The 21,121-nt window shown below is 46.4% G+C and overlaps 1 protein-coding gene across 2 annotated transcripts in view; it reads left to right on the top strand.

Annotated features, from left to right (window-relative positions):
* NEGR1 (neuronal growth regulator 1) overlaps positions 1-21,121 on the top strand; it is a 221,802-nt gene that overhangs the window by 130,118 nt on the left and 70,563 nt on the right. For both annotated transcript variants that reach the window (XM_032696533.1, XM_032696534.1), the window contains exon 4: positions 8,175-8,306. In XM_032696533.1, coding sequence (XP_032552424.1) covers positions 8,175-8,306 — 132 coding nt within the window. The remainder of the gene's footprint in view (positions 1-8,174; positions 8,307-21,121) is intronic.

Raw genomic sequence — 21,121 nt, 5'->3', positions numbered from 1 at the left:
CCATCCCAGCGCTGGCGCAGTGCTCCCAGGTCAGGTGAAGCATTACCGGCCTGAGCACAAACATCTGTTCCCGCAACTGAGCTGAAAGTGTTTGGAGAAGAGCCAGGGAACCTTCAGTGACAGACCAAGGCAGAGAGGATCAGCAGAGACAGGCTAAGACTGTCCCAGACCAGGGAGGGTTTACCTGTGCCGCGGGAGAGGGGCCAGGCAGGAGAGGCCTGCCCAGAGCCGTCAGCTCTGCTGCCACTCACGCACCCCTGGGATCTGCCAGCATTCTCCAGGATGATTTTGGGAGGGAGGAAGGACAGGGATGTGGTCTCCAGAGAAACCTCTACATGTCCTCTTGGCTGTGTGTTGTACTTGTTGGCACCAGCTGGTTTCAGAGAACCTGGACCTCCCAGCCTGGGTTGGGAGAGACCGTAAAGCCTATCTCATTCCACCCACAGCTTCTCTGCCACAACCTGTGCCAGGGCCTTACCACTCTCAAAGGGAAGAATTCTTCCCAGTATGCCATCTAACTTTGCTCTCTGGCAGTGGGAAGCCATTCCCGCTTGTCCTGTCCCAGGTTCCAGCAGGAATGCCTCAATGCCAGCACATTTGCCTGACAAAGATCAGATTAATTTAGAGCTCAGATTCCTTGGGGCTTTACCAAGCCGTTGTGTCCTGCTACTGAATGACTTAATAGGGAACATCTGTCCTTTTCCTGCCTTGTAAACTTCTCTTTCTGTGCCCTCTGAGGAAGCAGCTTGAGGTTTACTGCTCTGTGGTGGGTGGTTTACACAAAACCATAGCTTTGGATTTTTACCTTGAACAGGGATTCCTGCGTCTCCCAACTATCAGTGGTGTACAGGACCCCCAGGAGTCAGGGAATCTCCCAGCCTGGAGGCTTGGCACAGTGCCCTGTTAACACCAAAGGCACAGCACCAGGGCTTGGGCTGTGGCAGCACCTCCCACCGCTCCCTCCTGCCCAAGTGCTTCCTTGTTTGCATCCTGAGCATGGATGAGCATGTTCCTGGAAAACACCTAAAACATGCATCCCCTGGTACTCATGCTCAGGGGCCACTCAGGGTGTTCTGTCAGGCCTTACGCGAGGAACATGATGTGCATGGGGCAGCTGAACATGCCAGCGATGGGCACGTGGGAATTGCGTGAATAAGGAGCGAGGTTGGGCCATCTTACAACCCCTCAGGGACTTAAAGATTTGTGATTAATATTTTATAGGCATTTAATGGCCTGGCTCGTGATCCTGGAGGGCCATTTCTCTGTTGATAAAGGCTTGGCATGTCAGTAAATCAATGGTTCCCTCATATCAAACATAGGGCTGGCAGCTTCCCAAGAGCTCCAGGGGAACAGTGTGGAGCTCTGCACAGAGTAATGAGGGATTAATTAACAGTTTAAAGACAGCACAGCAAACACAGCACCCAGGATAAACTGCTGGGTGGGTTTCTTCCCTTTGGCTTTGTACAAGCAATAAAGTGACTTCCAAAATCACAGGTCTCCCTTAGAAAAGATGGTGCCTCCTGGCTTTAGGTTATGGGAATTTTGGCCTTTTCTTTTTAACGAGACTTGTAAGTACCATTCTTGGGAGATTTAGCATTAGGATCCAATTAAGTGACATTTAGTACCACAACCCATTACTCTGGGGTGAGGTGGCATTGCACTGTGGTCAGGGCATTTCTGAGGAAGACTTCTCAGAAAAATGTCATTTTAATCAGGACTGTTCCAGAAGTTTGGCCATCCCTGCAGGAACAATTAAGGTATTCCCAGGAATCGTCAGATCTTCTTAAAATCTTTAAAGGAATATTCTTGTTAAAATACAGTTGTCAGAAGAATATTCCATTTAAGATGGTCAAATAATTGGGGACTTGTGAAGGAACTGAGAAACTAGAGCACAATCACAATTTGGTGAAATACAAACTAAAACTGTCCAAAATCATTGCACAGAAAAAAAAGTATGATTATTTTTTTGACAATTTTATAACAAATGGAAAGTATTTTTTACTTTTCAATAAAAGTAGATGAACTCATTAATAACTCATAAAATGCAATGAGAATGAGAATTTTAATACAGGCTGAGCTTATTCCCACAGATATTAGTTCATTTTTATGTGAGAAATATTGCACTTTTCAGTGAGCAGTGTATGACTCTCAGGAGATATTTCAATGAAACAAAGTCTTTAATGTTCAGAACCAAACCAACTTTTCACTCTCTTTTTACTTCCTTTGTACAACATCCCTCATGTTTTTTTGGGAGATCCTGGTCTTTTGAACCAAGCATGACAAATCTGGGGCTTGCACAAAGTTTTTTTAGAGAAACGTAACAGATAATCTTTAAAATGCATCAAGATGCTCTTATTTTCACTCTGGGGACATCTGCTCCTCCTTCATATTCAGCTGGAATTTCCTGGGCATCAGTTTCTGCCCATTGCCTCTTGTGCTATTACTTGGTACCACAAGAGCCAAATGCCCACATAAAGTCCTATGAATTATAAATAGCTCAAGTGAGATTTAATCATGTAGCTTTCTTATTAAAAAGATCATTGCCCAGTTCTTCCTTACACAGTTTTAATTTAGTTTTTTTTAATTTTCCGTGGTCATCACGGGGTTTTGAACAGATCCACAAAGATCAGAGTGAGGTCTGATATACAGGAACATCAATATCCATATATGACATGCAGGTCAAACCTATCTCAAGAGAGGTTACTTTTTTCTTTCAAAGTAACATCTGGTTTACTGGATCTTAAATTCACAGAATCCCAGACTGCTTTGTGTTGGAAGGGACCTCAAAGTCCATTCAGTTCCACCCCCTGCCATGGGCAGGGACACCTTCCACTAGACCAGGTTGCTCCAAGCCCTGTCCAACCTGGCCTTGAACACTTCCAGGGATGGGGAGTCCACAGCCTCTCTGGGCAACATCAGGTATTAAAATGGAGCTGGTTCTCCTTTATGTTAATTCTCAGCTGCTAAGGAGGAAAGGTCAGTCCATATTCTGGAGTATGAGCCAACCATGTGTTCCTTGGCATGAAGTCAGCAAAGAAAGGAATTAAACTTGCTCCAAGCCATACTAAGTCCATGATCTCAGACTCTAGGGCAGCCTGGCAATGGCTCTGTACAGGGACAGAATCTGGTGTAACTGTAGAGAATGGGGAAAACTGAGATGACTCCTTTTGTAGGACCAACTTCTCCACACCACACTCTGGATAACTGGCTGAGATTTACATTGCTCACACTGGGAGAACACACAGCTCTCCAAACGCCAGCCTCTGAACCCCCTCCAGCCCCTGGAACTTTCAGCTTTGTTATTCTCTGTTCCCATCTCTTGTCTTTTATCTCCTTACAAAATTGCTCCACCTGTTTTACAGTTCATAAACTGGGACTATATTGTAGTTATATAATATCCTAGTGAATAAAGAAAAAATAAAAATAAATCCCCCTTGGTTCAGCTGAAGTCCTCAGCCATTTTTGGAGCTTCTCTGGACTTGTACCAGATTTTTCATTGGACTGACTCATGTTTAACACCAGGGAGGCAAGTGCTGCCCTTGCAGAACTCCTCCATCCAAGGCTGTGAGAATGGGTCCATATGGCCATGTGTGTGTGTGTGCTGCACCTGTGCCAGAAACCACAGGTGTGGTGAGAAAACACGGATATAATGGTATGTTCTCCTGAGGAATAAAAGTGTAAGGATTTATCAGACGTCAGATCACACGTCAGTGGCAGAAAATAGACATTCAAGCTTAGTTTCACAGGCGTTTCCCTTCCTGAAGAACCTGGTCTCCTCACCTGTGCTGTCCAGACGTGATTACTTAGGTATCTGTATGTGTATCAATAATCTAGTTAAGAGATCTTCTGAAAATCCCATCAGGAATGGCCTTGGATGTGAGGCACCTGCATGTTTATGTTCCTTTTACTTCAACCAATGTTTTTTTCTCTTCTTTCATCAAAGTTCTTGGCTGACATGACTTCAGGCTGAGGGACTGCTGCTAATGAACCTTCAGATTTCCTTTTCTCAGGTACAAAGCCTGAGGAGTATTTTGGCTTGATGGCCAGAAAAGGCAGCCAGAAGTATTTCCAATCTGTTGATAAGTCTATAAAATGCTTGTGGGCTGCAGAAGAGCAGAACGAGGGTTGGTTACTCAGGACTGTAAGAGATCACAGGAAAAAACAGTGAGAAAACTGAGATGTCTCCTGAACCTCATCTTCTTTCCCCAATGTCTTCATCCACAGTTTATTCTCCTGCTGCTTATGCATCTCCTTGCCTCAGCTGGATGTTCATGTGATGCAGCATAAATGCACATACATATACTTATGCACAGATCCCTCCCACAGCTCAGTGCATGTGCTCTCACATGATCCACATGCTCCCACACAGCCCTGGGAGATCTCTGGAACTAAGAACAGGCTGAGGAAGGGGCATCACAGGGCAGGCAAATGGGGGAAATGGAACAGGGTATCAGTGTATTCCTTAAGAGTGTTCATCTCTCATATTTACTAAGAGTTTACTTATGTGAGCTGGATGTAACATTTTGGAGGACATGAGGGTTTAAAATGCCTTAATTTGAAGATTTTGGAATGTGTGTGTGAGTTGTGTAAAATCACGGATCTACCCAGCACTATCAAAATACAAGAGCATTTGCACCATAAATGAGAGTCAGAGCTCAGCATAAATCTGTATAAATACAAGGGTCATGGAAAGGACTCGTGCATTTTTGGGAATCATTCTAACAGGAATGGTGGTTTATTAAGTGTTGAATGGCTTGTGAGGAATCTAAACCAATGAACTGGCAGGCAGATGGAGGGAGGGGATTCTGCCCCTCTGCCCTGCTCAGGTAAGACCCCACTTACAGAGCTGCCTCCAGCTCTGGGGTCCCAGCACAGGAGAGACATGGAGCTGTTGGAGCGAGTCCAGAGGAGGTATCAAGATGATCAGAGGGATGGAGCAGCTCTGCTGTGAGGGAAGGCTGAGAGAATTGGGATTGTTCAGCCTGGAGAACAGAAGGCATCGGGGTAACCTAATTGGGGCCTTCCAGGACATGAAGGAGCTACAAGGAAGATGGAGAGAGACTATTTACAAGGGCCTGGAGTGGCAGAACAGGGGGGAATGGCTTTAAACTGCCAGAGGGCAGGGTTAGATGGGATACTGGGGAGGAATTCCTCCCTGTGAGAGTGGGGAGGCCCTGGCACAGGTTGCCCAGAGAAGCTGTGGCTGTCCCATCCCTCAAAGGGTCCAAGGCCAGGTTGGATGGAGCTCTGAGAAACCTGGTCTAGTGGAAGGTGTCCCTGCCCATGGCAGGAGATATTGGAACTGGATGACCTTTAAGGTCCCTCCCAAATCAGGCCATTCTGTGGTGTGTTGACATTTAACCAGAAGTTTAGAGCAGAGAATGTTTCATTTTACTTCAACTCCAAAACACAATTAAGTTTTAATAAAATTCCAAGTAGTTGGAGATGTATTTTGTTTCTTTTTCTCCAAATTTGTGTTGGGAATTGGGATGGGATACATCATAAATTTATCTCAGGGTTCAGTGTACTGGGCTGCCCAGGCAGGTGGTGGAGTCCCCATCCCTGGTGGTGTCCAAGGAACAACTGGACGTGGCACTCACTGCTCTGAGCTGGGTGACACTGTCGTTGTCGGGACGGACACCACACTGGGATTTCACGCAGAAAAGCCTTTATTTCATACAAACATGGACAATTTTTAGTCTCCCCTAGCCAGCGTGTTTCACCACCATTGGTGCCCTTACTACGTACACATCTTAAGATTGGCTGCTCTATAGCTTCTGCAACTCAGGGTCGCTCAGCAAACAGTCCAGGCTCTCTGGCTGTCACAGCTGCCCCGCAGCTCCGTCCTCCCTGTCCACCTTCTCATCTTTGTTGTTTCCATTCCTTCACAACTTCACAGCTGCAACTACTCAAATTCAGGGCCCAAGCTGTCCACAGCTCAATTGCCTCCCACATGACACGTTGGGGATTGGGCACAGGTTGGACTCAGTGATCTGAGAGGGCTTTTCCAACCTCAGTGATTCTGGGATGCTGTACAATGTTTTGGTGCCTACCATATATCCAGGGAAGCACTGGCATTGGAGAGCATTACAACTGCATCATTTTTAGTTATTTTTAACCTGACACAAGAGAGAATTTTGCATTTTATATAATTTTCGCAGCATTTGAACCAAAGTGGAATTGCTAGAAGGTCTTTCCTCTCTGTGGGCCAATGCCCCTGTGCAGGAGGGACTTTGCATCCTTCTCTGCTGCTCAAAGCGAGAGAAAACACAGTTTTCGTGGGAATTGCTTCAGCCTGGCCAAAGCAGAGCAGGATGGGACCATGCTGGGAACAGCAACACCTGCTTTGTTTGAGGAAGGGGTTCTTTATCATTTATTCCATGAACATGGAAGAGAAAAAAAAAATCATGCAATTAAAAATCCTTATGCAATTCTTCATGTCCCATAAACTATTTCACTGCGTGTTATGAATATTCACTTCAATCCACACTAATTTTCCTATTTCAGTCTTATCTTTTTACTTCCCACCACCAGTGCTCACTTGAGCTCCTCCCCGTGACAGACACATCGTCATGTGCGTGTTAATGAGCTGCCGTGCTGAACGATGTGATAATTGATGTTCTGAACCTTGCACACTTTAAAACATTAATTCATGAGCAGATAAGCAAATTAATTCACCACCATGATGGACATGACATAACCAAGCTCCTGCTTGGTCCTCACTGCCCACTCTGGGTTTTTTTCAGTGCTCCACAAGCCACACAGTTATTAACAGTCAATTAAAGGCTTGTCTGGGTGGGAAAACACTTCCAGCAAGTCTTTTAAACCTTTAGACCTATAATTTCCAGCATCTGTGGTCATGGCTGTTGTGATATACTGTGTTAAAATAATAATTATATTTAACACTTTTTTGTTTATTATGTGGTGGGTGCCTTGTGAGGAATCTAAAGCAATTACTTGGCCATCATGTGGGGAGCTCTGCTTAAAAGACATGGAGAGATGAACTTGGAAGTAAGGAGCAGTTTTCATCTGAGGGATATCAGAGCACTCCCTGCAAGGTGGAAACCACAGCAGGGAAGCGCTAGCAGTTACTGGGATTTCGGGAGCTCCAGAAATGCCTATATCTGATCTGTCAAGTGGAGTTAAAGGAGCTCTTGAATGGTGTTATTGTCACTGGTCTCTGAAACAATCTGTGTGTGCAGAGGGCACTGAGGTTTTACGGACACAAACATTCCCTTTGATTTCCTGTTGTTTCCCAGCAGACAGACTTTGGCCTGTGCTCAGAACTGCTCACTCAGACTGTCCTTATTTCTGTGGAACAAGGCAAACACTGAGGATCCCCTTTCCTGGGTTTGGATCCTTTGAGAAAGGAGAACTCTTCAGCAATTTTTGACTAATATGATGAAATTTTTATTAGGGCACAACATGTAAGCACTGAGTGGGTGGTGAGCAAGCCTGGGAGAGCTTTTTCTTTGGAGGTAGGAGGGATGATGACCAATTTTACACCCACTGCCCCCCATCACAGGTGATCAGCTGGTTCCCTCCAGGACACGCCTGGCTCTGGCAGCCGTGGGGGTTCACCAGCCAGCTTCATGCTCTGCTGGTTGATGTAACAAGGACGAATGGTCCCTGACCAGCGAGGGCAGCTGGGATGGGCAGTGGATGCTGTAACAGATCAGCTGCTCCAGGAATCGCTCATGGTCTCTTCAGGGGCTGGGCTCTGCCCAAGTGCAAACCATCAGCCCTAATGGATGCTGAAGCTTTTAAGGCAGGAATACCAGACTGCTTTGAGTTGGAAAGGATTTAAAGCATACCTAATTCCATAACCTCCCATGGGCAGGGACACCTTCCACTAGACCAGGTTGCTCCAAGTGCTGTCCAGCCTGGTCTTGGACACTTCCTGGGGTGGGGCAGCCACAGCTTCTCTATTCTGTGAAGCCCATCAGGTACAAATTACTCATGTATCTGAATGTGTCTGAGCATCACTGTGGGGCAGGAGAGAACCTTTGCTCAGCTCCAGGAGCTTGAGGAGGTTTTCAGCTCACCTCAGAGTGGGGTTTCTGGGCGAAAGCTGCAGCAGCTCCCGGCTCGCCTTGGATGTGTGTTAAATCCTCCAAATGCTGGTCAGGTGTTGAAGCTTCCAGTAATTTCTTTCTGTTATTGTTTCATTTCAGCAAAGCCCTTCGAGAGCGGGCAGTACTTGGACATCTATGGAATTACAAGAGACCAGGCGGGGGAATACGAATGCAGCGCAGAAAATGATGTCTCAGTCCCAGATGTGAAAAAAGTAAAAGTCACAGTAAACTGTAAGTCATGTTGCTTCTTATTCCCTAAATCCGGTGGAGAAGCGGCGGAGAAGGAAAGTCTAGTGCAGTGGTGAAACTGATGTGTTGGGGTTTGTGTCACAGTGGCAAAGGGAGCTGTGCTGTGTCATGGCTGGGTTGATGTCACCAAGGAGGTTGAGGTGCAAACTCTCTGTTGTGAGTCATTTTCTGAGTAGGTGCTGGTGGCTGCTGAGGTTGTTGGGCTGAGATTTTCCTGATTTAACTTGCCATGGTGTGCAATACTGTAAGGAGATAAGAAACTCTGTTTGGGTGATTGGATGAGGATCAGTCTCTAAGGAAATCTGAAATATTCCCAGGAGAGACAGCAGGTTATTCATGTGGTTGCCCTCTGAAGGAAGAAGAACTTTACTGGTGCGTGGCTCTGCTGTGGGGATCCTGAGGGCGGTGGAGGACACCAGGAGCCCCCAAGGCCACCTGGTAGCTGTCCCTGCAGCCTGTCAGGTTGGACCACCTCAGACTTCCCCACCAAGGTGTTCTCAGCTTGGAGCTGAATTTGATTTAGCCCTTGGTATGACGCGAAACATTCTTTTTCCCTCCAACGTGTAAAGAAAACACAGGAAAGAAAATGTGCATAATTTCTCTTGTTCATTCTAACAGTTAATATTGTTTGATTAAGTTCAATTATCAAGCTTGTCATTTGTAACAGTTTCTGGCTTCAGAATTGCTGTGGCAGCTTTATTGGTCGTAAATGTCAGCATTGTGTCTCCCACACAGACACTGTCCTTGTTGATATGGGCAGCAAAACCCCTTGTCCCCTGGTCACTGCTGGGGCCAGTTGTGTCATCAGGGCATTCAGGGGGCGTTAATTCATGACCAGACTGTCCTCATTTACATGACCCCAGGGCTCTTGTAGTTCGTGCTGTCCAGAAACATGGTGGATCAAGGCACTTACAGAACAGCTTGATGGTGTACTGGGTCACACAGGCTGCCGGGTGACACTGCCCCGAGCTCATGCTGCCTGGTGACACTGCCTGCAGCTCCTGAGGCTCAGGTGTGATGGGATGTGATCATCAGTCGCAAGGACAGACTTGAACTGCAGAGCAGCTTGAGGAGCCTCACTCAAGAGTCCATCACTGTTGCTGCTTCTTTGCCCTCATTGATGTATTTCCACCTATCTCAGCTTTGCTGCGTTTTCAAAAACAGGCAGTGCTCTAAAAATCAGGGACTCTGTGGGAGGGAAAACCACAATGGATAGTGTCTGATGGAACAAGTGACCTTTACTTTCTGTGCAGTGAGTTGCTACTGGAAGACTCTCGGTAAGAGAACCTGTGCAGGCATTTGCCCAGGCCTGCCCTTGGTGTTATAGGTGACACCTTCAACAAACTGCTCTCCAAAATGGCTTGTGGTCATAACTCGCAGTAGGGATCAAAAAGATGGTGAGCTCAGCCGGTTTTAGCAAAACAAATATTGTGTCTGTGTTATTTCATATCATGGGGATTTCAATTAGGGTGAGACCAGCTGTGTGATGTTCAGAGAACGGGAGAAACTGCTAAAGATGCTCAGTGGTTGCTTTTTTATTTAGGTTTTTTTAAGTAAGAAAAAGAGCACAATGGATGTGATAAACTCACTGAATTTTTCTTACATTCCAAGTCAAGATCTAGACATACATGAGTCCTAGTTTGGATGAAAGCACTAGCTTAGCTGGCCAGAGCCAAAACTGCAGTTTAAATGCAACACACAGCTGATGCCCTGGTTGGTGTGTGCCCTGTGCCCCAAGTCATGCCTGAGCTGGAACTATTCCTGACCTCAGATCACTGTTTCCTTAACAGGGGTTTTGAGTCTGCCAGATGGCTTTGTGAGGAGAACAATTGACTCTGACAGTGCCAGGAAGGTAAAGCTGAGCAGTGGTGGCTCATTCCAGCCACCCCAGGTCTCTCTGTGGGAAGGATGATTGTGCCCAGGGGTGCAGGTGGGATGGGGTTTGCTCTCCCTGAACAGCAAGCCAAGGGAGCAATGGCAGAAAGTGTGTGTGTTGAAGGATGTGCAGGTTCAGGAGGTCCCATTCCTCTTTGGTACGTGCCACAAGCAAGGAGTGCTCAGGTCCAACTGCAGCACATGGTGTAAGGGACCTCTGACTGCAGGGAAAAACTTGTCCAGGCTGCTCCATCAACCAACAAGCTCAGAAAATAATAAGTATAAAGAATAAAATAATAAAGCTGCTCTTTCTCTCAGTTCAGCCACTGGGCTAAGCTGGGAGCGTCCTTGGCCATAGTGTGGATTCACATGGCATTATGTAGGATTCAGGCACACTTCTGAGCCTGCACTGGGGATATGCAGAGTATTTTATTTTTCTAATATTTCTTATAACTAAATGTAGTGGATTTCTGTGGCTGGGTTTTGGTAGCAAGTTGGGGCTACAGGGGTAGCTTCTGTTAGAAGCTGCTAGAAGCTTCCCCTGTCTGGTGGAGCCAAAGCTGGCCGGCTCCAGAACAGACTTCCTGCCACTGGCCAAGACCAAGCCAATTAGGAGCAATAGTAATGCCTCTGTGATAATGTATTTAAGAACACAAGGTTGTTGCTCAGGAAGAATTCCAGAGAGGGAAGAGCAGAGTGAGAACATGGGAACAACAATGTAGACACCAAGGTCAGTGTAGAAGGAGGGGCAGGAGGTGCTCCAGGTGCCAGAGCTGAGACCCTGCAGCCCGTGGTGGGGCAGCTGTGCCCCTGCAGCCCATGGGTGAGCATCAGGGTGCAGAGACCCACCTGCAGCCCATGGAGGAGCCCATGCTGGAGCAGGTGGATGCATGAAGGAGGCTGTGATCCCTTGGGAGGCCCAAGATGGAATGGGGTCCTACCAGGGACCTGCAGGCCGTGGAGAGGGAAGCCCACGCTGGAGCAAGTTTTTCCCAGGTAGGACTTGTGGCCCCTGTGGGGGACCCACGTTGGTACAACTCATTCCTGAAGGACTGCACCCCATGGAGAAGTGACCCACAGGACAGCAGTTTGGAAAGAGCTGCTGCCCGAGGGATGGACTCACGTTGGAGAGGTCCATCAAGGACTGTCTCCCGTGGGAGGGACCCCACAGGAGCAGGGGAAGGACTCTTCTCCCTGAGCAGCAGCAGAAACAACAACTGACTGTAACCCCCATTCCACGTCCCCCTGCCCAGCGGGGTGGGGTGGGGAGAACATGTAAGGAAGGAGGGGTGGGGGGAAGGTGTTTTTAAGATTGTTTTATTTCTCACTCTTTGGCTCTTATCCTGTTAGTAATAAATTTAAGTAATATCCCCACTTTGAGTCTGTTTTGCCTGTGAAGATAATCAGTAAGTGACCTCTCCAGCTCTTAACTCATGAATCCTTAGGTGTTTTGTTCTCTCCTCTGCCCAGTTGCAGAGGAGAGTGAGAGAGTGGCTTTAGTGGGTACCTGGCATCCAGCCGGAGTCAACACACTACACTAAAGAAGTAGGACGTGGCTACAGCATGAAGCAGTTTGTACACCTGAGTGATCAGCCAGAGTCAGCTGATTGCTGACACTGCCCTGGCTGGGTTTTAGTGTCCCCCAGCCAGCTGAGCCCAGTGCAGGAGCTCTTCCAACATCTGTTCCCTGCTGCTGATCCTTGTCCATCCCAACCAGGCAGAAAAACAGCTTGTTGCACCTGGAAGAGGGTTGTGCCAGGGGTGGGAGTGCTGGCAGAGCTTATGTGCTGTGATCAGCCCAATGGGCACGTTGCTCCAGGCAGGTGGGACATGAGGGGGTGACTTTCTCTGCCCAGGGCAGCCTGGGTGGGCAACCCTCTTCAGTGGGAATGTCGTGCCTGCCACCAAATCAGTGGAATGATGGCCTTTTGCTGCTGAGCTGGCCTGGCAGGACAGCTTCCATCAATGAAAGCAAGATGTTTCATTTAGGAGAGATATACTTTGCCTACTGGTCACTATTTGTAAGAAATTTATATCAAATTTATTTTCAGGTTTAAATCTGCAAAGTTCTTAAAAAAAGAAATATAAAAGAGAGGAAGCCTTCAGCTCCTGGTTGGGCAGTTTCCTTTGTTAAATGTCCTTCCACCCTGTTTCTTCTTTAAAGGTATCTGTTCACTTCTCCAACAGACTGAGAAGAACAAGGCTTTCTCCCTCCACATCCCCCCAGAAATTCCATTCTTTTCCTTTGTGCCTCAGGACATGGGTTAATGGTGGCCTTGGCAGTTCTGGGGGATGGTTGGACTCAATGCTCCTAGAGGGCTCTTCCAATCTAAACTATTCTGTGATTTTTCTCTGCTGCTGCTCTCACCCACCCCCGTGTCATTCCATGATTTTACTCCTGGTGCAGGGATATTCTGCCCATCTGCCAGGTCCCTCCATGTGCTTTTAATTCCATTTACTCATGACTCAGTTCCTTGGTGGGCAACACTTAAACTGTGATCAACGCACCCAACTCTCCTTCTTTAGTCTCATAGGGATCCTGGAATTTCACAAATGTCCATCACCTTTCCCACCTGGAGTGCTTATGATAGAAAATACTCTTGGAAGTAACATGTGTGGATTATGCTCCAGACCTGAACAGGTTGGAGCAACCTGGTCTAGTGGAAGTGTCCCTGCCCAAGGCACGGCGTGGGACGACATGGTCCATTCCAACCCAAACCAATCTGGGATTTCACGATTCCTGCTTTTGCAACCTGAATGACCTGATGGGGTCTGGACAGTCATGTTCTACAGAAGCATCACTTCATCTCAGAGTGGGGGTAATCCTTGTTCCATCTCTGTGTGCCCCCACTGTGCCATATCCTGCTACACCTCCTGCCCCCCCAGCACACAGAGCCACATTTGTGTGAATGTCGTCACTTAACTGCCTCTGACAACTTCTCATACATTTCCCTGTTGTGAAAGGGAACGTTCTCTCCCGTAGCCCTGATAACTGGAAATAAATCAAGGCTTTATTGTGTCCAGTTAATAGAATGTATCAATGAGCCCAGAGTGGTTCCCGTGGATAGAAGCATAATTCTGAACATGGATATTCATCGATACAGCGGGTGTTCAGTCACCCGAGCGTAGACAAGAAAATTACCAGGTTTAAATTACTTTCTGAAATTCAAGTTTCTTGGCTGGGCAGCTTCCCACCCTACATAAACAATGAGCTCAGGCACACATGTTATAGCTCTAATGACTTTACAGGAGTTTTTCATTATACTGCTTGATATTGCATAATCTACATTCTCTACTTGATTTATGTCTGTCCCCCCTCATTTCCCTTTGAGAAACGGTGGCCTGAGGTTATGCCTGAATTCTGAGAGGATGGGGCGGGGAAGGAGAGGAGAAAAGCCATTGAAGCTGCTGGCTGATGACGAAGGAATATAGTACCAAATCAAGTTCAGATAGATAAGACGTGATCCAATTTCATTGCTCCAGTAAATCCTATTAGCATTTTCCATTACATTTTGTAAGGCAAATACTGATTTATAGATTATAATATTGAACCCTGCTTTGAATGAACCAGTGCCTGGATTTAATATGTCATCTGAAAACTGGTCTGAAACTCTCCATGTGCTACTGTCACTCCACTGATTCTCTTCTGCTCTATTAGTGCCTGGAATTTCCAGAAGAGCTGAGGCCATGCTAAGAGACTGAAGGATGGAATGTGTGCATCAGAAAACTGGCATTTATTTTAATTAATTTAAAACTGTCAGCTATCTAAACAAATAGCAAACGTGGGTTTTAAAGTGAAGTGGTATTGCAGGATTCCTTTTTTTAAAGATAATTTATGCTAAGGGTTGGCTTTCCTGTAATTGTTCCTTGGACAGCTCTGTTAGAGCTGCATCTTTCATTAGAGTTCCTGTGCTGAGGGAGCCCAGCTGGTACCGGGAACACCAGAGAGCTCTGGGCCTATTGGGTCTGTTGGTTTGAGTCCCTGTTCCTGGCAGCCCAGGAGGGAGGACAGGGCTTCATTTTGGGACCAGAATTCCCAAGCAGTTTTTTGGCATGAGTTGCTTTGAGGGAAATCATGTCTGCTGCAGCCTGGGTTCAACCTGCAGCAGTTCTCCTGCCTCCCACGTGCCATGAAGAAAAAGCTTATCTGAAGCATTTTGCAGGCAATAAGTACAAAGAATACAAAGAAAACTCAAAATATTCCAAATATTGAGCCTTGTCTGCTTGTAGCAGCATCTCTTTGCATGGGTATTTTCCATTAAGCCTTGAAAATATTGAGAAAAGGAATTGGAAGTGGATATATGGTATGATAACCTGTATTAACCTTGTGAGCTGTGCCACTGAATCCACAGTCCCAGTAGGTGTTTGCCCAGTCCCTCCATAAGGCACCTCCAGTGATGGCAGCAAACTCCCCTCAGTCACCGTCCTTAACTGGACATTTGTCACAGTGTCTAATGTGACTCTGTCTCGCAGAATCACAGCCCTATTCCTCACCTGTCCCCTGGGGAATGAAGATCAGTCTCTCCTTCAGTCTCTTCTCAGCCAGTGAACCTGTGCCCCCCTTGTTCACCTTCCTGTGTTCACCATGTCTTTAAATCTTGAACTAACACACCAGGTGAGGTGTTGCGTCGCTGAGGATGGGGAAGGATTATTTTTGCTGCCTGTCTGTATGGCTTCAAGCTGTGCCAGGGGAGCTTCAGGTTGGACATCAGGAGGAATTTCTTCCTGGAAAGGGTGGTCAAGCCTTGGAAGGGGCTGCCCAGGGAGGTGGTGGAGTCCCCGGCCCTGGAGGTGTCCAAGGAATGACTGGACATGGCACTCAGTGCTCTGGGCTGGGTGACAAGGTGGGGATCGGGCACAGGTTGGACTCGATGGGCTGGGAGGGCTTTTCCAACCTCACTGATTCTGTGATTCCATGTACCTGGCTCTAGGCACTTGTCTTCCCTGTGACAGCAGGACCCTTGGGGGGAAGGGGTTTACCCCCAGCAGCCCAAATCACCCTCTGCAGAATGTCCCATCTTACCACCTCACTGGATTCATGAGCGTTTAACTCGTTCCTGTTTGGTTTTGTCCAGTTTTCAGACCACTTCTTCAATTTATCTGAATTATTTCAGGGTTCCCATCTCTGATAAAGATGTTAACAAACCCACCCCCTCCTCCAGCAGCAGGCCCAGGACTGGTGCCCAGCTGAGCAGATGGGACAGCAGAGCCCTGAGCACAGTCTTACAGACGAAGGGTCCTCACCTAAGGCAACTTTCAGCCAAGTCCAGCTTGTTTGTGCATGGGGGCCGTGGTCAAACAGCATCTGCTGCCGTTCCCTGCTCTGGGCAGGATCTGTTGACCCGACACAAACTATTCTTAACCAGCCAGTTGGCAATTGCTTGTCTCCTTGTTATCTTCCAGGTGCTCTCACACCTTTGATTGCTTGACCAGCATTTTTATGGGCATTGGAGAGAAATGGGCTAGAGTGCAATTCCCTGGCTCTTGGTGTGCTCTCCTCGCCTCATAACAGTTCATCAAAGCTGTGTTAGGTGCTCACCCCACACCTCAGGAATGACATTGCAGCTCTGCATTTGCTTAATCCAGCTTTTGGATAAGTTTCGGAACCTCATTAGGCCAATTGGGTGCGTATCAGTTTGATTTATTCAAGTACTTGCTGCATTATTCTTTCCTTGTCTTAACCTGAAATATAAACCCGTGAATTGTGGTCATTTGATTGGTCTCATTTTGTGTTTGCAATGATTCTGTCTCATTTACCCTTTCCTTTTAGTGCATGTGTTTTGTATTCTTTAGTAAATCATCTAAATTTGGGGTTTGGGGGCTTTTTTCCCAATTTCTTCAAGTTTTCCTCTGCCTCTGGACCTCGTATCTGTGTGCTCAGAGCAGGTCCCTTATCCCCTGGGTTGTGGTGGTCCCGCTCAAGTCCAGAGCAGAGGGACCCTGGACATCCCTGTTCTGCCACTGGTTTTCAGCCGAAGCAGTGTCAGTCCTGTGGGACTGGGTTTCTGGGGAGCAGTGAGGGCTGTTCCAGAGATGCCTCCTGTACGGATCCTGTGCTCCTTCCTACTGTGATGGTTTGATAAGGTATTTAACACTGGGGAATTTTTCTAACAGGAATGTGTGAGTTTCTTGTAGTGAATTTGAAGTGCTGTGTTTGTTTTCACTTGGCCAGGTTGGGGCTGTGCAGAACAGCTCAGCTCATTAACATTTCTTAGAAGTCGCCTTCCTGTTGCTATGGCACTTGGCATAACATTATGTGTAATATTCTGATTTTACTTGGAAATCACACATACTGTACAAGCCACTCTGTCCTCATTAGATCTGTAACTTTAAACCTACTGGGGAGGACCATTCTTGGACTTCAGTGGTTGTTGGGGCTCCTCAGATCTGGACACGTTGCTGTGACTTTGTTTTCCCAGTAAGTGTCTTGCTATGAACTGTTCCTGACGTAGGAAAAACATTTTCTTGGCAAGGTTTTGGGTTTGGATTCAAGAAAGAAAATTGCCTCAGTTAAATTATTAAACTATTACATATAAAGGCAATGCCCACATATTTTCTGAAGGTCTCTGTCCTCCTCTGCTTTGGCACCAAGTCTAAAATTGCTTAGAGCAATTTAGTTTTAATTTCCTCTTTCTTCTAATATAAAGAGGGGAGGGAGGAGGGCTTTTCTTGAAGCATAAATCAATAACTCTGATTCTTTCAATTTTTAATAGCCACAGATGTGCAGCTCCATATTTATATCCCTGACTAAATTTGGGACTGGGGAGTTATGGTCAGCATTGGCTTTGGGAGCCCAGGAGTAATTTTTGTTAAGAAAGTAGTGAATCTACATAAATTTATTTTTGTTCATAAGTGCAACACCTTTTTTTCTTAAAACAACATGGAAAATGTATGGAACAGTTGTAGGTGTTTCTGTGGCTCCTTGTTTTTGCCGTGTTGGTTGTTAACCAGCCTGGGAAGAACATAGGCCACCTTGGCTTCTCCACCAGAAGTTCCTAATTGTGACTGTGGTTGGCATGCTGCATCTCACAGCCTCAGAGGACCTGAAATTTAATCCCAAATGTTTTATCTTGGTGGGAAAACAGCGTCATATAGGTCAGTCTCTCTTTAATCAAGATGTATTTCCCAATATTGTAACTACAGAGAGCAATTTGCAGGTACTGACTGAGCAGCCACAATTCCCACTGGCTGTTTGCAGAGGTCCGTGTGGAGTCTAGAAAGACTGAACTTGGCAATGGCCTTCTGAAGTGCCAAAATAACCCTTTGAAAAGCTAAAAGTCCTCCAGCATGTGGTTTCACTGCCTTTGGGGAAACATGTTTTCCTAAAGGTTATGTTTATCTCAGGTTACCTTTCAAAAATGGGATTTTTGGCTTCCAAGTCACACTGGGGACTCCTATGAATCTGAGTCCTGGTTCCTATTTGGTTCTGTTGCTGGGTCAGTAGGGTTTAGTGCAGTGTGAGCTCTCCAGAATGTGGTTCTGCTCTGTGTGAGCTGCCTTGGTCTGGGACGTGTGGGTGAGGGGATGCTGGTGCACACCAAGGACTTTCATCCTGGGGCAGAGGCTTCAGGTGCAAGAGGTGACCTGGCCTGTCTAAGCTGTGCCCAAGGCATGACTTCAGCTTGCTCTGTTTGCCACAAATTTCCTGGGTTTCTTTGGGAAGGTACTATGAGGATTGGTCCCCTTTCAGTTTGGGTTTCGATTCCCCAGGTCTACCTACTGCAGACCCAGGGAAGGAAGAGTGTCCTACCTTCACTCCTTTTGATCTGAAAACTGTTTCAAAAGATCAAACTCAGAGTTGTGTGTGTCCTTTCCAGCTCAGAATATTCTGTGATTTTGAACGGGGGAATAGTCCTGTTCCCCAGTGTGCTGTTGGGGGACTATGGCCTGACTTCTCGAAGGATGCACTGACAGTCTGCAATACAGGCAAATCAGGAGGGAGGGGGGTGTGGAGGTTTGTGTATCAGCCCAGCAAGACTCTCTCTTGTCTGTTTTTTCCTGTTATTGTTCAATATTAACCTAATTCTGACAATGGAATTCTCTGTTGTACAGATGTTCAGGCTCAGCAGTTATAACTTTTACATTTGAAATACTACTGCAATTAAAAACTTGTAGGAAGGCTGCCAGGGAACGATGGAGGGGCCAGTTTTCCTGCAGCACATTTCACACAGCTGGGAGGGGAGAAATAACACTGGAATTAGTTTCTGTGTTGGTGGGTTGAGTGTATGAGAACACAGAGCCCACTCAGCTAAAGGAGATGAGGTGTTTGCACAGCCCATATGAGAACTTTGATCAGGATTTAAGTCAGTAATAGCAGAGTTGAGTTTGGGTCCAGCCATCCAGTCCAGGGACTGCCAACCAAATATTCCAGGTGAAAGCAATGCAAATAGCAGCAGGGGTTTTGCATAAGATAAAGATCTTTGTAGAATTTCTACTATCCTGTAAAATGGAGGTTTTGCTCATGCACAAAATAATTAACCAGGGTTTACTTTGGAGGGTGTTGTTATTTTTGGTCAACATTAGGATTGAATTCTTATTTACTTAATTTACAAGGTATTATCATCACCGAGACCACTTGTAGGAGTCATGATGTCCTATCTCATGGCAACACTTAAAGAAAAACAACTTATACCAATTCAATAAAAACTGGTCTTATAATTGAAGCCACCTTAGTTGATTGGGTGGGGAAAGGATGTAGTTGGTTTGAAGAAAATATTTCCTTTGCTGGTGGGGAGAGAAGCCTCTTGTAAATGTAATGTTCATCATGCTATATCCTTCAGGTATTTTTATTAACATTTCAGAAGTCAGATTAAAACAATATAGTTCAAGTTTGTGACTCAAATGCAATTTGGCTCCTAAATTAGTATTGATTTCTTTTGGGGGTGTGATCGTTTGTGCTGAGGTTCTGAAAACTGCTGTGTGGTTACTGCATATTTCTGAAAAATGCTGCTCATATTGAAGCATGACAGAATTGATTATACTGTTCCTCCACATCGGTGGCATTTGTGCCAACACAGCAGATCATCGGGGACTTTGGCAGCACAGAACGAGGGCTTGTGTTTGAAGGAGTTGGAGCATTAGTACTCAAGATCTCTCTCCAACAGATAAGGAGCGTGTTTTTCGTCTTCTCAAAGAAATTCTCTGCTTAACTGTGCCAAGTGATTTGAATTGTGAAGGAGTGGCGGGGCTGCACATCCCGTGCTTGCCGTGGTGCAGGGCAGGTGTACTGGGACTGCAGCCAGGCAAGGGAGTGGCTTCTGCCCTCCAGCAACACCTCAGGTTGGCCAGTGGCAGCTGAGGCTGCAGGACAGGGAGGCAGCTTCAGTCCGTCTGTGGGAGAGGAGATGGTACTCCAGCATAACACCAGCATTGCTGCTGCAAAGGCAAATTAAGAGCTTAAACCACAAAAACCACCTCAAGTTCTCCCTTCGCTATGTTAGAGTGTCTCCAACACTGATCTCTGAACCACAGTAAGAAGAGCTCAAGCTTTGCCAGGGAGGTTTAGATTGGACATCAGGAGGAATTTCTTCCTGGAAAGGGTGGTCAGGCATTGGAAGGGGCTGCCCAGGGAGGTTGTGGAGTCCCCTTCCCTGGGGGTGTCCAAGGAATTACTGGACATGGCACTCAGTGCTCTGGGCTGGGTGACAAGATGGGGATCGGGCACAGGTTGGACTTGATGATCCTAGAGGTCTTTTTCAATCTCACTGATTCTGTGATGCTGTGAAATAATAATAACAGGTTCTCTAAAATCAGAGAAAAATATTGTCATCAACGTATTGTTGATGGTTTTTTTTGAAGACACTGGTGTGAAGCTTTCAGACCATTGTTGGTGAAAGTGTGGGACCAGCTCATGAATAAGTGGACAGAAAAATTAATGAAAGAGTTTTTTAATAGTTTTTATCTTTTCTAATCTTGATTCCTGTTAAGGCCAAAATAAGGTTACAATGAGATTGTTGACACCCCTGTGTATCCAACTCTAGTGAAGCTGCCTTTCTTGTAGCTCCTTCTCCTGGCCCCAGCAGGAGCAGGAACATGCTCCTCTCCATGGGTATGGCTCTCCAAAGGGTCAGCGTGTCATCTTCAGAGGTGCTGGAATTTGACACCTGCAGGTGGGTGTTAACCCCCAACCTCACGGGGTGCAAAGCCAGGGAGTGGCTCAGGAAAAGCCCTCCTGGGAAGCAAATCCTGCCTGGGGCGGATGCTTTCTCCCACTGCCAGCTTCTCCAGGTGATCCCACTCTGAACACCACCTAAAATACAGTTTGGGAAAATAGAAGTTTTAATAGAAGATGAGTCATCTCTAAAGAGCTCCTGTGTTTCAAGAAGCAATTTGGAGTGTTCAGCAGGCTGTGTGAGACTCCAGGCTGCGTGAGACTCCAGGCAGAAGCCAAAATTAATGGAGAGCTCTCCAGCTTCTGTAAGTGTTCACTTGCCCAGATCACTCTTCAGCAAAAACAATTACTTAAAATATTTCTCCTAGTAGTCAACACACTGTAAAGCAATATTTCTCCCAGTAATTGTATTATTCCTTATTGCTGTTGGGCCAAGACTGAGTCTCCCTCGTCTCTTGAAGTGCCTTTGAGGTGACAGTCAAAGGGGTTCCAAGAGAGCAGGTGACACTAAGTGGGATCGTGGGAAGACAGGTCTGAACAGTGGGTCAGTCTTGTGAAACTCTCCATCCCTTCATTATTTTTTAATATTTTTTTGACCAGTAATTGCAGTTTGAAATGGTTGTGCAAAAGGAATGTGCTTTGCACAACTTGTGAGTGTGTGGACACAGTGTGACCCCACGTGAGACGGTCCCTTTTGGCTCCTACCCTGGCTACATTTGGCATCCAGCAGGACACCCAGTACCTGCTAAGGCTGTAAGGATATTGGTACAACCTGTTTTTCCATGCTGACATGGCTAAATGAGATCTAATA

The sequence above is a fragment of the Chiroxiphia lanceolata genome, chromosome 9 (assembly GCF_009829145.1).
Source record: "Chiroxiphia lanceolata isolate bChiLan1 chromosome 9, bChiLan1.pri, whole genome shotgun sequence".
Classification (NCBI taxonomy): Eukaryota; Metazoa; Chordata; class Aves; order Passeriformes; family Pipridae; genus Chiroxiphia; species Chiroxiphia lanceolata.
Note: the sequence above shows the minus strand (reverse complement) of the source record. Positions and strands in the feature narration are given on the sequence as shown.